This window comes from Trichechus manatus, unplaced genomic scaffold, assembly GCF_000243295.1.
Source record: "Trichechus manatus latirostris isolate Lorelei unplaced genomic scaffold, TriManLat1.0 scaffold00340, whole genome shotgun sequence".
NCBI lineage: Eukaryota > Metazoa > Chordata > Mammalia > Sirenia > Trichechidae > Trichechus > Trichechus manatus.
The window spans coordinates 255853-271547 of NW_004444276.1; the positions used below are offsets into that span (position 1 = coordinate 255853).

The following is a 15695-nucleotide window of genomic DNA, read 5'->3' on the forward strand; positions in this document are numbered from 1 at the left end:
TTAATGAAGCATTAGTCTTTCTCACAACCTCAAAGTCAGAAATGAACTGTTGGGATCTGGATGACTCTGCATTTGCTTCCATTAGGTTTTAGATTTACTTCCCTTTTCTGTTCTCTGGAGACAGAGCACAGCTGTTCAACAGCCTTTATGAGTGCTTTCTTCTAGAAGTTTCCCAAGGGCCATTACTAAGTGTGAGAAACATTGGGAAGACCACAGCAGATTTGTATATGAGTCATTTCCCATCTGCATATGGTTAAGTACACTTACAGCACAATTTTTAGGAAATAAAAAGGAAAATGAAGCATTTTCTTATTGCTTCATGAGGAATTGCCATTTTGATATTTCCAATTGCCTATTATCTGCATGTAGAGGAGGGGAGAATGATCTTCTCAGTGCCTTGCACTTTGTCCTTCTAAGCTCTCTTTTCAAAACTTTATAGTTCGAATGAAAGCTCTCTCTAGAGTTCCCTACATTTCTAAACTGCAGAATGGGTAGTTCTAACTAACCAAAAAAACCAAACCTGCTGCCACTGAGTTGATTCTGACTCACAGCGACCCTAGAGAACTAAAGTGCCTGATAACTGCCAGAGGTGCTAAAAGCCCTCTTCCTCCTCAAAACCCACGCTCTCAATAGAATCCATGATGAAGAAAACAGAAGGGACAACAGAAGGCAGGAGGGAGAGATTAGGGCTCTTGGACTGTAAATGGTTAACAAAAGGATAGAGAAGTCAGGTCTCTATCCACTCAAGTCTACAGAAAGACCCTATAACAGGAGTCTCCAAAGCCCCGTGGCACTGAGGTCCTCCCATTCCACCACCACCTGCTCACCCACTCTTCCCCTCCCCCCATCATAGGACTGTGATTCATCCTCCGCGAAAGTCCAGAGTTAGTCAAGGCAGGGTCACTAGGAAATTAGGTGGTGCTCTGGTGGAAGGGAGGCATCTAATATGTGTGTTTTCACAGCCTAGACTCTGAACATTCAGGGAACTGCACACCTACTGGGGTCAAACAGGACATCACAGCGCCAGTGAAAAGAATTACTGACATTTCCATTTTCCCATTACGCATGCCTCAGCCTTGGGTTTTCTTGAAATACTGTGGCTTCAAAATGGCATGAGGAGTTGAATATTGCAGGAAAGAAAACCAGCTTCAAACCAATTTTTTACCAGTCTAGAAAACCTTGTGATCTGGTTTTACAATCAAATGATTGTTTTCAGACTGCACAGGGCTTTCTTAAGGGTATGTTTCCTTTAAAATAAACTTATAAAAGTATATATTGGGATGAAGAATAGAAACAGTGTGCAAAATATAGAATTACCATTTGGATGTAGGTTTCTTCCTCTTCTCTGGAAACAGGATTGGCAAAAAATCTTGTAGAATTAATACCATTTCTTTCTGGAGAGAGAAAGCTGGTTCTATTGCTGAGAACAAAAATACAGATGAGGTCAAAGCAATGTCTTACAGCTGTTCTGAAAGCCAGCCAGGAACTGACATGGCCCCCAGGGGGTTTCAGCCCTCCTCTTCAAGACACAACTTCCTTCCGGCCAAAGCAATTCCTGAGCAGCAAAGACTACCCAGCAGCTTCTGTTGCACTCTGGGACAAATGGCTCCCGATTCTCAAAAGCTGCTTTTCTCCAGGGCCTACATTTGACACAACTCATGAGATTTCTAGAAACATACCAAGGCATCAAATAATTTAGCAAAAGATGCTCCTTTGAGGCTCTCTTGTTTCCATTCAAAGTAAGCAGGAAAAGTAGGGAAACCCAGTGTGATGGTTCCTCTCACAGTACAAGGACAAGACTCCAAATAGACTTCCATCCTACTCCGGAGTCAGAAGCACCGGCTGAGACTTTCCGAAGTCTTGGCTGGAAATACAGCTCATTGAAGAATTCCAATTTAGAAAGTGATTGTGTTCAGTGACATTTAGACTGAACCAAGAATCTCCCATGCTAGGCTCAGAACTCTGAAAATACAACTTCTAAAAAGTGAGATGAGAGAATGTAGACACATTTTAGGGTATCTAGCTACCCAGCTCATGAACCATCTCTCCTTTTTGAGAACTCCCTTCCCCTACCTGTTTACAAGGCTGGGCTTCTGGAAGCCATGTTGACACTACTGACCCCACCCCCGGGGCCATAGCTGATGAAACTCAGGTTGGGACAATACAATTTTCTCTCCCAGGAAATCGGAACTGGGGCCAAAAAAGAGCACATCTCTGTGGGTTCTGGAATTGTAACATGTAAATATCTCAGGAGCTACAGTTCAGCTATCTTTGGTCATGAGGATTATGGAACAGAGAAAAGAGTTCTGCGAAGAAAGAGAAATGAGTAAAAGTAAAGAGAGGAGCAGACTTGAGAGATGGAGAGAGAGAATTTCTTAGGTTCCCAGCAGCACTCGAGTTCCTGGCTCCAGTAGCCCAGCAGACTCAGTTACATTCCTTCCTTTGTGGTCTATAAACACCTCTGGCTCTTGAAAATAAAACCTGCCCCTCCTTTAGCTTAAGCTAGCTCAAGTGGGCCTTGACTACATTTACTCAAAGAGGCCTAATGAAGACAGGACATCGTTTGTGCTGATGAGGTCCTTGTGAGTTATCAAAGACTTACCAAGGCACAGTGAGGGTCCTGGTTAGAGACGCATGCTCCCGGATGGTGGAGAGGTTTCTCAGGTCCAGTGGAGGTGGCCGTGCTACAAAACAACACACGGTATCCAGTATGGTAAGTTTTCAGGAATGGAAGGCCAGAATCTAAAGACTGTAAAACTATGATATTCTACTTTCTTAGCATACCAAATCCAAATTTACTAACAAGTAGCACTGATGATAAATGTGAATTTCACTGTCCTACTCTTTCCTGCCTCCCTGGGAGTAGAAAGGACAACTATTGAGCAAATGGACACAATACCAGCTGGAGGTAACAGTGAGGAGATACATCCATTCAACACATATTTATTGAGAATTCACTATATGTCAGGCACTGTCTTATGTGTTGAAGGCCAGTATGAACACAACAGACCAAAAGTCCCCACACTTTTGGAATCCTAATGTCTACATCACACTCAACAGGTCCAAAATTGAAAATTTACCTTTTCTTATCATAGGCAGAGATGGTCACCCAGGTTCTAGTCTTCCCCACCTCCAATTCATTCTCTACCTGCTAGTCCTTCTGCCTAGAACATTCTTCCCTATCTCTTTGACTGGTTGCTCATCTTCTGATCTCAGCTCAAAGTCCTCTGCTTAGGGAGGCCTAATTTGACCTCCAGATTAGATCAGGCTCCACATCATAGGCTCTCATGGGTTCCTATACTTATCCTTCACAGTTTGTGATGAACATTCATCTGTGGGTATTTGATTCAGGTCTCTACTGTGCATTCCATGGGGACGGTTTTTTTCTGGTTTGTTCACTGCAGTAGCCTTAGCATCTAGTGAAGTACCTGGCACACAGTAGGTGCTCTGACCCTTATCCTACTCAGTGGCTCACCTTGCTGTGTTAGTCATGCACGTATTCCTTGGTCACTGTCTTATCAGGTTGTTTTGTATCTCTTTACTCCACTAGATTATATGGAGAGAGATTGTCTAAAAAGACAGAGAAGGAAGGAATACTCCCTAATTCATTCCATGAAGCAAACAGAACCCTGATACCCAAACCAGACAAAGGCACCACAAGAAAATAAAACTACAGGCCAATATCTCTTAGGAACAAAGATACAAAAATCCTCAAAAAAATACTAGCAAACAGAATCCAACAGCATATTAAAAGAGTCATACACCATGACCAAGTGGGATTTATTCCAGGAATGGAGAAATAGTTCCACATTAGAAAATCGATCAACATAATGTACCACATCAATAGAACAAAGGAAAAGAACCACATGATCAACTCTATGGGTGCAGAAAAAGCATTTGATAAGATCCAACACCTTTTCTTGATGAGAACCCTAAAGAAGACTGGAATAAAAGGGAAATTCCTCAGTATGATTCAGGGCATATATATGAAAAGCCAACAGCTAACATTATACTTAATGGAGAAAGACTGAGAGCTTTCCCCTTGGAATTGGAAATAAGACAAGGGTGCCTGCTCTTACCACTTCTATTCAATATTGTATTAGAAGTCCTAGCTAGAGTGATAAGACAAGAAAAAGAAATAAAAGGTAACCAGATTGGAAAAGAAGTAAAATTATCTCTATTCACGGATGATATGATCCCACATATAGAAAATCCCAGAGCCCACAAAAAAAACTTCTAGAACTAATAGAGGAATTTAGCAAAGTTGCAGGGTACAAGGTCAACAACCAAAAATCAGTTGGGTTTCTATATACCAGCAATGAGAATCCTGAAAGGGAAATTAGGGAAACAATTCTATTTACAATAGCATCTAAGAGAATAAAATATCGAGGAATAAATCTAACCAGAGACATGAAGGACTTATACAATGAAAACTATAAAACACTGCTAAAAGAGATTAAAGAAGATTCAAATAAATGGAAAGATGTCCCATGTTCATGGATTGGAAGACTTAATATTGTTAAGATATCAATACTACCCAAAGTGATTTTTAGATTCAACACAATCCTGATCAAAATTCCAACAGCCTTCTTTACAGAAATAGAAAGACCAACCCTCAACTTTATATGGAATGGCAAGAGGCCCCGAATAGCTAAAATAATGTTGAAAGAGAAGAACAAAGTAGGAGGGCTCATACTTCCTGACTTTAAAACATATAATACAGTAAACCCTGGTGGCATAGTGGTTAAGAGATATGGCTGCTAACCAAAAGGTCAGCAGTTCAAATCTACCAGGTGCTCCTTGGAAACTCTATGGAGCAGTTCTACTCTATCCTATAGGGTCGCTATGAGTCAGAATCGACTCAATGGCAACAGGATTCATTTTTTGGTTATACAGCTACAGGAACCAAAACAGCCTGGTACTGGTGTAACAACAGACAAATAGACCAATGGAATAGAATTAGAGTCCAGAAATAAACCCACACATATATGGCCAATTGATTTTTGACAAGGGTGCTAAGTCCATTCAATGGGGAAAGAAGAGTCTCTTCAATAAATGGTGCTGGAAAAATTGGATTTCCACTGCAGAAGAATGAATCAGGATCCAGGTCTCAGGCCCTACACAAAACCAAATTCAAAATGGTTCAAGGACCTAAATGTGAAAACTAAAACCATACAATTCTTAGAAACCAAGCAGGGGCAATGCTATCATGTCTAGTTTTCAGCAATGGATTGTCTAATATAATAACAAAAGCACAAACAGCAAAAGACAAAATAAATAAATGGGACCTCATAAAAATTAAAAACTTTTGTTCAACAAAAAACTTTACCAAAAAACTCAAAAGACAAGCTACTGACTGAGAGAATACCCTCAGAACCATATACATGGTAAGACTCTAATAACCAAAATATATATAAAACTTCAACAACTTAACAACAAAAAGACAAATAACCCAATCATAAAATGGGCAAAGGACTTGAAGAGACATTTCACCAAAGAGGACATTCAAATGGCCACCAGACACAAGAAAAGATGCTCAGCATCATTAGCCATCAGAGAGATGCAAATCAAAACTACAATGAGATACCATTTCACTCCCACCAGGATGGAGGAAGACTCATTAACAACCTGTGTTATGCAGATGACACAGCCTTGCTTGCTGAAAGTGAAGAGGACTTGAAGCACTTACTGATGAAGATCAAAGACCACAGCCTTCAGTATGGATTACACCTCAACATAAAGAAAACAAAAATCCTCACAACTGGACCAACAAACAACATCGTGATAAATGAAGAAAAGATTGAAGTTGTTTCAAAGATTTCATTTTACTTGGATCCACAATCAATGCCCATGGAAGCAGCAGTTAAGAAATCAAACAACGCGTTGGGTAAATCTGCTGCAAAAGATCTATTTAAAATGTTGAAAAACAAAGACGTCATTGTGAGGAGTAAGGTGCACCTGACCCAAGCCACGGTGTTTTTGATTGCCTCACATGCATGCGAAAGCTGGACAATGAATAAGGAAGACCAAAAAAGAATCGATGCTTTTGAATTGTGATGTTGGCGAAGTATTGACTATACCATGGACTGCCAAAAGAATGAACAAATCTGTCTTGCAAGAAGCACTGCCTGAATGCTCCTTAGAAGTGAAGAAGGAGAGACCATGTCTCACAAACTTTGGACATGTTATCAGGAGGGACCAGTCACTTGGAAAGGACATCATGCTTGGCAAAATAGAGGGTCAGCGAAAAAGAGGAAGAGTCTAGACGAGACGGACTGACACAGTGGCTGCAACAATGGGCTCAAGCATAACAACGGATTGTGAGGATGGTGCAGGACCGGGCAGTGTTTCGTTCTGTTATACATAGGGTCGCTATGAGTTGGAACCCGCTCAACAGCACCTAACAACAACAACAAGGATGGCTAAGATTAAAATAAAAGAAAGAAAATAACAAATATTGGCGAGGATGTGAGAAAACTGGAACCCTTGCCCATTGTGCAAAATGGTGCAGCCATTGTGGAAAACAGTGTGATGGTTCCTCAAAAAACTAAAAATAGAACTACCATATGACCCAGCAATTCCACTCCTAGGTATATACCCAAAAGACTTGAAAGCAGAGACTCAGAAAGAGGCATGCACACCAACGTTCATTGCAGCACTATTCACAATAGCCAAAAGGTGGAAACAACCTAAATGCCCAACAACAGATGAGTGGATGAACAAAACATGGTACATACATACAATGGAATACTACTTAGCCAATAGGAAAAATGAAGTCTTGATACATGTTACAGTATGGATGGAGCTTGGAGACATTACACCAATCACAAAAGGACAAATATTATATGACCTCACTTACATAAAAAGACAAGAAAAGGCAAAAAAAAAAAAGTCAATTGTATTCCTATATACCAGCAATGAACAATTAGAACTTGAAATCAAAAAATACAACACTATTTGCATTAACACTAAAAAATGAAATACTTAGGTATAAATATAACAAAATATATACAAAATCTATATGAGAGAAACTAGAAAACTCTGATAAAAGAAATCAAAGAAGACTTGATGAGGAGTTATCCCATAGAGGATATACAGGATAGGAAGACTATCCCATGGGATACGATATAGATAGGAAGACTCAATATTGTGAAGATGTCAGTTCTTCCCAACTTGTTCTATAGATTCAACACAGTCCCGATAAAATCCCAGCAAGTTATTTTGTGGGTATCAACAAACTGATGCCAAAGTGTATATCAAAAGGCAAAAGACCCAGAACAGCAATACTGAAGAAGAAGAACAAAGTCAGAGGACTGATACTATAAGACTTTTAGACTTACTATAAAGCTACAGTAATCAAGACAGTGTGGTATTGGTAACAGAACAGACAGATCAGTGGAACAGAACAGAGCGCCCAGAAATAGGCCCACCCCACTGTCAGCTGACGAAGGAGTAAAGGCGATTCCGTGGAGAAAGGACAGCAGTGGATACTCACGTGCAAAAAAATGAATCTAGATGCAGGCCTCACAAATTTCACCAAAATTAACTAAAAAATGGATCATACATCTAAATGTAAAAGGCAAAACTACAAGACTACAAAACTTGTAAAAGATAACGTAAGAGAAAATCAAGGTGACTTTGGGTTTGGTGATGAATTTTCAAATATAATAACAAAAGCACAATCCATAAAATAAAAAATTGATAAGCTGGAAGCAGGCCAGAGGGAAAGGGGTTCTGAGGAGTGAGAGCTTCTCTGTGGGCTGCAGAGGAAGAGAGCAGGAAGATCAGTCTGGGACACCTCTGTGCCCCATCACCAGGGAGCAGGGTTCTAGGGGACGGGGAGGGAGACAAGGTAGTTCAGAAGGCCCGTCTGATGCCAGATGGAACACCCTGGGCCTGACATCACCTCCCCTAGTTCAAGTCCATGTTTTCCAAGTAACCTTCAGGTTGTCCAGTTGGTTTCCCAGGGCAGGGGGCTAGCCTGGAAAGGGCATGTGAGTCCTGCAGGCCTGGGGAGATGGTCTCCCCCGGTTGTGTGATACCCTAGCATCTGGTTCATCCACCAGCCCCCTCCTGGCTCAGCACCCGCCCTCTCCTGCCTGGGCCCCACAGTCCATTTCTGCAACCGCGTTTGACAGAACTCACCCATTGTGGCCTTGGGGTCCATTCTTGCACTCACGCAATGAATCCCCAACATTGAGTTCATCCAACCACAAGTCATCTCTCCTCCTACTCTCAGGTCCTGTTGAGCTGTGCATACCAATATGGTAGCCACTAGGCACATGTGCCACTACGCGTCTGTCAGTTTGTTGTACCGTGGTGGCTTGTATGTTGCTCTGATACTGGAAGCTTTACCTCGGTATCTCAAATACCAGCAGGGTCACCCTTGGTGGACAGGTTTCAGTGGAGTTTCCAGACTAACACTGACCAGGAAGAAGGACCTGGTGATCTATTTCTAAAACAACTGGCCAGTGAAAACCTTATGAATAGCATCGGAACATTGTCTGATATAGTGCCAGAAGATGAGCCTCTCAGGTCGGAAGTCACTCAGGTACGACTGGAGAAGAGCTGGCTCCTCAAAGTAGAGTCGACCTTAATTATGTGGACAGAGTCAAGCCTTTGAGACCTTCATTTGCTGATGTAGCACGACTCAATATGAGAAAAAACAGATGCAAATATCCATTAATAACAAGAATGTTGAATATACGAAGTATGAATCTAGGAAAATTGGAAGTTGTCAAAAATGAAATGGAATGCCTCAAGATCCATATCCCAAGCATTCGTGAGATGAAATGAACTGGTATTGGCTATTTTGAATCGGACAATCATACGGGCTACTATGCCGGGAATGAAAAATGGACGAGGAATGGCGTCGTTCACTGTCAAAAGAATATTTCAAGATCTATCCTGAGGTACAATGCTGTCAGTGATAGGATAATATCCATATGCCTACAAGGAAGACCAGTTAATATGAGTATTATTCAAATTTACACACGAACCACTAATGCCAAAGATGAGGAAACTGAAGATTTTTACCAACTTCTGCAGTCTGAAATTGATCAAACACGTAATTAAGATGTGTTGATAATTACTGGTGATTAGAATGCCAAAGCTGGAAAAGAAGAACGACTGATAGTTGGAAAATATGGCCCTGGTTATGGAAACAACACTGGAGATGGAATGACAGAATTTTGCAAGACTAATGACTTCTTCATTGCAAACACCTTTTTCAACAACATTAAACAGTGACTATACACATGGATCTTGCCAGATGGAATACGCAGGAATCAAATCAATTACATCTGTGGAAACAGATGATAGAAAAGCTCAATATCATCTGTCAGAACAAGGCCAGGGGCCAACTGCGGAACAGACTATCAATTGCTCATATGCAAGTTCAAATTGAAGCCGAAGAAAATTAAAATAAGTCCAAGAGAGCCAAAGTACGGCTTCGAGTATATCCCACCCGAATTTAGAGACCATCATAAGAATAGATTTGACACATTGAACACTAATGGCCAAAGACCAGATGAGTTGTGGGACGACATCAAGGACCTCATACATGAAGAAAGCAAGAGGTCATTAAAAAGCCAGGAAAGAAAGAAAAGACCAAAATGAATGTCAGAAGAGACTCTGAAACTTGCTCTTGAACATCGAGTAGCTAAAGTTAATAGATGAAATGATGAAGTAAAAAGAGCTGAACAGAAACTTTCACAGGGCAGCTTGAGAAGACAAAGGAAAGTATTAATGAAACGTGCAAAGACCTGGAGTTAGAAAACCAAAAGGGAAGAACACGCTCAGCATTTCTCTAGCTGAAAGAACTGAAGAAAAAATTCAAGCCTCTAGTTGAAATACTGAAGGATTCAATGGGGAAAATATTAAAGGACATAGGAAGCATCAAAAGAAGATGGAAGGAATACGCAGAGTCACTGTACCAAAAAGAATTGGTTGCTGTTCAACCATTTCAGGAGGTAGCATATGATCAGGAACTGATGGTACTGAAGGAAGAAGCCCAAAGTGCAGTGAAGGCTTTGGCGAAAAACAAAGCTCCAGGAAATGATGGAATACCAATTGCAATATTTCAACAAATGGATGCAGTGCTGGAAGTACTCACTCATCTACGCCAAGAAATTTGGAAGTCAGCTACCTGGTCAACTGACTGGAAGAGATTCATATTTATGCCTATTCCATAGAAAGGTGATCCAACAGAATGCGGAAATCATCGAACAATATCACTAATATCACACACAAGTAAAATTTTACTGAAGATCATTCAAAAGTGGCTGCAGCAGTATATCAATAGGAAACTGCCAGAAATTCAGGCCGATTCAGAAGAGGATGTGGAACAAGGGATATCAATGCTGATGTCAGATGGATCATGGCTGAAATTAGAAAATACCAGAAAGATGTTTACCTGTGTTTTATTGACTCTGCAAAGGCATTTGACTGTGTGAATCATAACAAATTATGGATAACACTGTGAATAATGGGAATTTTAGAGCACTTAATTGTGCTCATGAGGAACCTGTATATAGATCAAGAGGCAGTCGTTTGAACAGAACAAGGGGATATTGCGTGGTTTAAAGTCAGGAAAGCTGTGTGTCAGGGTTGCATCCTGTCACCATACCTATTCAATCTGTATGCTGAGCAAATACTCTGAGAAGCTGGACTGTATGAAGAAGAATGTGGCATCAGGGCTGGAGGAAGACTCATTAACAACCTACAATATGCAGATGACACAACCTTTCTTGCTCAAAGTGAAGAGGACTTGAAGGACTTACTGATGAAGATCAAAGACCACAGCCTTCAGTATGAATTACACCACAACATAAAGAAAACAAAAATCCTCACAACTGGACCAACAAGCAACATCATGATAAACAAAGAAAAGATTGAAGTTGTCAAGGATTTCATTTACCTTGGATCCACAATCAACATCCATGGAAGCAGCAGTCAAGAAATCAAAAGACGCATTGCATTGGGCAAATCTGCTGCAAAAGACCTCTTTAAAGTGTTGAAAAGCAGAGACGTCACTTTTTGGACTAAGGTGCACCTTACCCAAGCCATGGTGTTTTCAGTTGCCTCGTATGCATGTGAAAGCTAGACAATGAATAAGGAAGACTGAAGAAACACTGATGCCTTTGAATTACGGTATTGATTAAGAATATTGACTATACCATGGACTGCCAGAAGAATGAACAAATCTGTCTTGAAGAAATATAGCCAGGGTGCTCCTTGGAAGCGAGGATGGCAAGACGTTGTCTCATGTAATTTGGACATGCTATCAGGAGAGACCAGTCCCTGGAGAAGGACATCATGCTTGGTAAAGCAGAAGGTCAGCGAAAAAGAGGAAGACCTTTGACGAGATGGATTGACACAGGGGCTGCAACAACGGGCCCAAACGTATCAAAGATCGTGAGGATGGCGCCGGACGGGGCAGTGTTTCATTCTGGAGTTGTAGGTGGGGTCACACGAGCTGGAACCGACTCGATGGCACCTAACAACAGGCACATGTGGCCATACACATTTAAATGCAAATTAATTAAAATTCAAAATTCAGGTTTTCAGTTGCACTAGCCACATTTCAAGTGTTCAATGGCTGTATTTCCATCATCACGAAAAGTTCTGTTGGACAGTACTGCTATAAAAAATTAATCGAGCCAAACAAATAATACCCTCCTCAAAGTTACAGTCGCCTGTGAAATTGTTTCTGACCAGAATGAATGGTTATTTCCTCTGAACCTCATGAGACAGGGTCTGTTCGCCTGTTTAGTGCTGACTTCATAGTTCTTCCTTTTCCAGGCAGTTTTTACATATCTTCCTCCCCCTCGGACTGAAGCACCCTCCTTGTGTTCTCATGTTTGCATCCCACCCAGGGCCTAGCACAGCTCTACACACGGAGCAAACACACGTGAAGTGTGGTTTGACTCGAGTTGAAAGGAGTATGACTGGAATAGACCAGGCATGACTAAGGGAGGCTTGGTTACCAGCTTTGGGCACAGCCACCTGAGTGGTGGTTTTTCCAAAGAGAAGGGAGGCAGGAGGTGGGAAAAGACCAGAAGGAGTACCAGAGATCACGGTCATTGCACAAAATGTTTCCTTGTAATCAGAGCCTGACTGGGCAGGTGTGGGTGGGCAAGAATGAAATCAGCAAGTTGCTCTGACTGCTTTTCCTCTTTCCCTCTTCTTATATCTCTGTGTCTGTCCATGTTGCTTAGCAGACCAAAGGAGCTGACTGGGAGTAAGGCAGAAGCTATGAGAAGTTTTGTGCACATAGGACTCATACCGCTCATTGCCAAAGACTTCCCCCATCTCCAAACAGCTCTGCAGACGGGCACACACAGAACAGTGAGCTGAACTGCACGTGACCAGGTCAGCACATTTAGGAGTTAGTGTCAAAGGCCATTCTTGGCTGCCTTATTTCTAGATTTTTCTGGGAAAGCAGTCAAATATGAACCCTCTGGAATGGACTTGGCTTTGTAGGCTGTATTTGAGGGCCACAGTGCCTGTAAGTCCCCAGGCTCTAGGACCCTGCCTCCTGAATCTTTCTGTCATCCCAACCTGGGGCAGCAAGTTTCCCCAGCCCTTCCCATTCCACCCCAGCCACTTCTCTCTAGCCATTATACTCTCCAGTCCTGAACTGGCTTCTCTAGAGCTTCTTTTCCCAGGGAAAGTCAGGAAGGAAACCTTTTCTAAGCGGCTGCCAGAACCTTGCTCCCCTCTCTCTGCACCGCAGGCCTGCTCAAGCGGCTTACGTTTCCTTTGAGGCTTAAGATCTCTATTCACTGGAGGAGGCTCCAGGTCCACAGGTAGCTCACGCAGTGGGCTCGAGGTGCTTCCTGAGCTCATCGGGATGTAGTCATCAGGGCTACTGTGGGGTCCAGGGCTCATGGCAGCGGCATGGGGGCCCATGGGCACATAGCTATCTTCGGCACTGGCTGAAGCTGTGGGGCTCATCGGAGAGAACCTGCAAGGCTACAAGAGAACAGGTACAGGTTGGCAAGCACAGACCAGCATGGAAACTGCTGCTAGTGGGCAGCTGAGCTGTACATATGGTTTCAGCTCCAAATTTTTCAAAAATAACTGTAAACTTCCTTAGAAAAGGCAAACAAGCCTCTAATTCAGGCTCTGCTTCTACACTTAACATGTGAATGTAGGCAATGACTCTCCTAGAGCTGATGCCAGAAGACAGAAGGTTATGAATTTATGCAAATGCTTTAAGTATAATACGATGCCTTAAATAGCTACCCTGAGTTAGGCAAGCATTTGGACCATTAGAACTGGCAGGGCCCTTATAGAACACCAGTGATTCTCCAACATCTTTTAAACAAGTTCAGATCTTAAGGGAAGACTGAAGAGTCCTCAGAGATTCTGAGTGCTGAGTCTCAAAAGACGTCAAACGAATATGTATAGGTCAGGCTAATTTTGGTAAAATGAAGACTTAAAGGAAGCTGAGTGCCAAACTTACCAAATTTAAACTAAGCCTCTTGTCTCGGTGTCTTAAGGATTGGCCTTCTACATCAGCTGCAAGAAACAAGCTGGGGTGGTTAGAAATGCAGGACATCAATTGAAACTAGGGTCCAAGTCCCCCCTATGCTCAACTCTGGTGAGGCAGAGAATCATAACACATAGTGTCTACATGCAAGGCTTTCTACTGACTCTACTTGAGTGGTCAGAATACATTCCCCAACAGATGGAAAATCAGACGAGATGCTGAAGAAGTTTCTACCTGATGGCTTTGGTTCTCTCTGTGAAGTAGGAGGAGATATAGTAGGTAATCAACAAATGCTTATTCCATTTATTACATGACTCTTCTAAGAGATTAGAGATGGTGGGGGCAGAGCTGAAGGCTTGCAGACAGGGGAGAAGGTTTGAAATGGCCCTGTGATGAGTGGGAGAAAGGGGTGAGCAGAGAAAGGATAGAATTGCTGGGCAGCATCAAGGGCCTAGCTGAGATATGTGACCATGATCTTCTACAGCAATAGTCAGTTACTCAGGTATAGGCATGGAGACAGTTGGATTAATCAAGGGTTGGAAACTTGTCAGGTGGGTGTGACAAATAAATAGAGTGACAAAAAATTTAGAATAATTATTGAATTTAATCCAGAAGGCAGCAAGATATATGAGCCTGGACTCAGAGGAGATATGACTTTGGAGATCAGCAGCTAGAGATGGCAGTTAAAACCATAACAGTAAATGGATGTGATTACCTACGTTAAAGGTGTTGAGATAATTTAAGTACAAAAACCCTAGAGAATCCCCAGATTCCAAGAGCAGGAAGATGAGCTAGTAAAGGATCCTGAGAAAGAGTAACCATAGAGTAACGAGAAAGTCAGGAAGGCACAGTGTCATGAACACCTCAGGAAGGGGAGAATGGCCAACAATGTTGACTGCTGCTGAGAAGTCCAGCATATGTTCTCAGAGCGTGGGGGCCAGAGCAAAGCATCCCACAAGAACATGGAGATGTAAAAAATGAGACTCCTCTGAGAAATAAACTTAAGAGTCAACATCATCTTAAAGTAAGAATAACTCCCAGCTCAGAAAGATGTGATGGAGAGTGATGGAAATAAGAATATGGATTATATATATATTACATATATATACATATACTCATATTTATATACATATATATATAGATGAAGAACTGAAGAAAACAAATTCAAGCCTCGACATGCAATATTGAAGGAGTCTATGGGGAAAATATTAAACGGCACAGGAAGCATCAAAAGAAGATGGAAGGAACACACAGAGTCGCTGTACCAAAAAGAACTGGTCGACATTCAACCACTTCAGGAGGTACCATATGATCAGGAACCGATCATAGTGAAGGTAGAAGTCCAAGCTGCACTGAAGGCGCTGGCGAAAAACAACGCTCCAGGAATTGAGGGAATACCAACTGAGATGTTTCAACAAACCGATGCAGCGTGGAAGCACCCACTCGTCTACACTAAGAAATGTGGAAGACAATTACCTGGCCAAAAGACTGGAAGAGATCCATGTTTGTATCCATTCCAAAGATAGGTGATCCAGCAGAATGTGGAAATTATCAAACAATATCATTAATATCACACATAAGTAAAATTTTGCTGAAAATCATTCAAAAGTGGTTACAGCAGTACATCCACAGGGAACTGCCAGAAATTCAAGCCAGATACAGAAGAGGATGTTGAACCAGGGATATCAATACTGATGTTAGATGGATCATGGCTGAAAGCAGAGAATACCAGAAAGATGTTTAGCTGTGTTTTATTGACTATGCAAAGGTATTCGACTGTGTGGATCATAACAAATTATGGATAACACTGGGAAGAATGGGAATTCCGGAACACTTAATTGTGCTCATGAGGAACCTGTACATAGATCAAGAGGCAGTTGTTCGAACAGAACAAGGGGATACTGAGTGGTTTAAAATCAGGAAAGGTGTGTGTCAGGGTTATATCCTTTCATTATACTTATTCAATCTGTATGTTAAGTAAATAATCCAAGAAGCTGGACTATATGAAGAAGAATGCGGCATCAGGATTGCAGGAAAACTCATTAACCATCTGCAATATGCAGATGACACAACTTTCCTTGCTGAAAGTGAAGAGGACTTAAAGCACTTACTGATGAAGATCAAAGACTACAGCCTTCAGTATGGATTACACCTCAACATAAAGAAAACAAAAATCCTCACAACTGGACCAATAAGCAAC

The 15695-nt window shown here is 41.8% G+C and overlaps 1 protein-coding gene across 1 annotated transcript in view; it reads right to left on the reverse strand.

Moving 5' to 3' along the window:
• Positions 1 to 848: 848 nt before the first annotated feature.
• Positions 849 to 15695, reverse strand: part of GAB3 (GRB2 associated binding protein 3) — an 87441-nt gene continuing 72594 nt past the window's right edge. Inside the window, exons 5-8 of the mRNA XM_023725637.1 lie at positions 13469 to 13524; positions 12756 to 12975; positions 2603 to 2684; positions 849 to 1420 (exon numbers count right to left, since the gene is read on the reverse strand). Of these exons, the coding sequence (XP_023581405.1) occupies positions 1261 to 1420; positions 2603 to 2684; positions 12756 to 12975; positions 13469 to 13524 (518 nt within the window). The 3' untranslated portion in view covers positions 849 to 1260. The remainder of the gene's footprint in view (positions 1421 to 2602; positions 2685 to 12755; positions 12976 to 13468; positions 13525 to 15695) is intronic.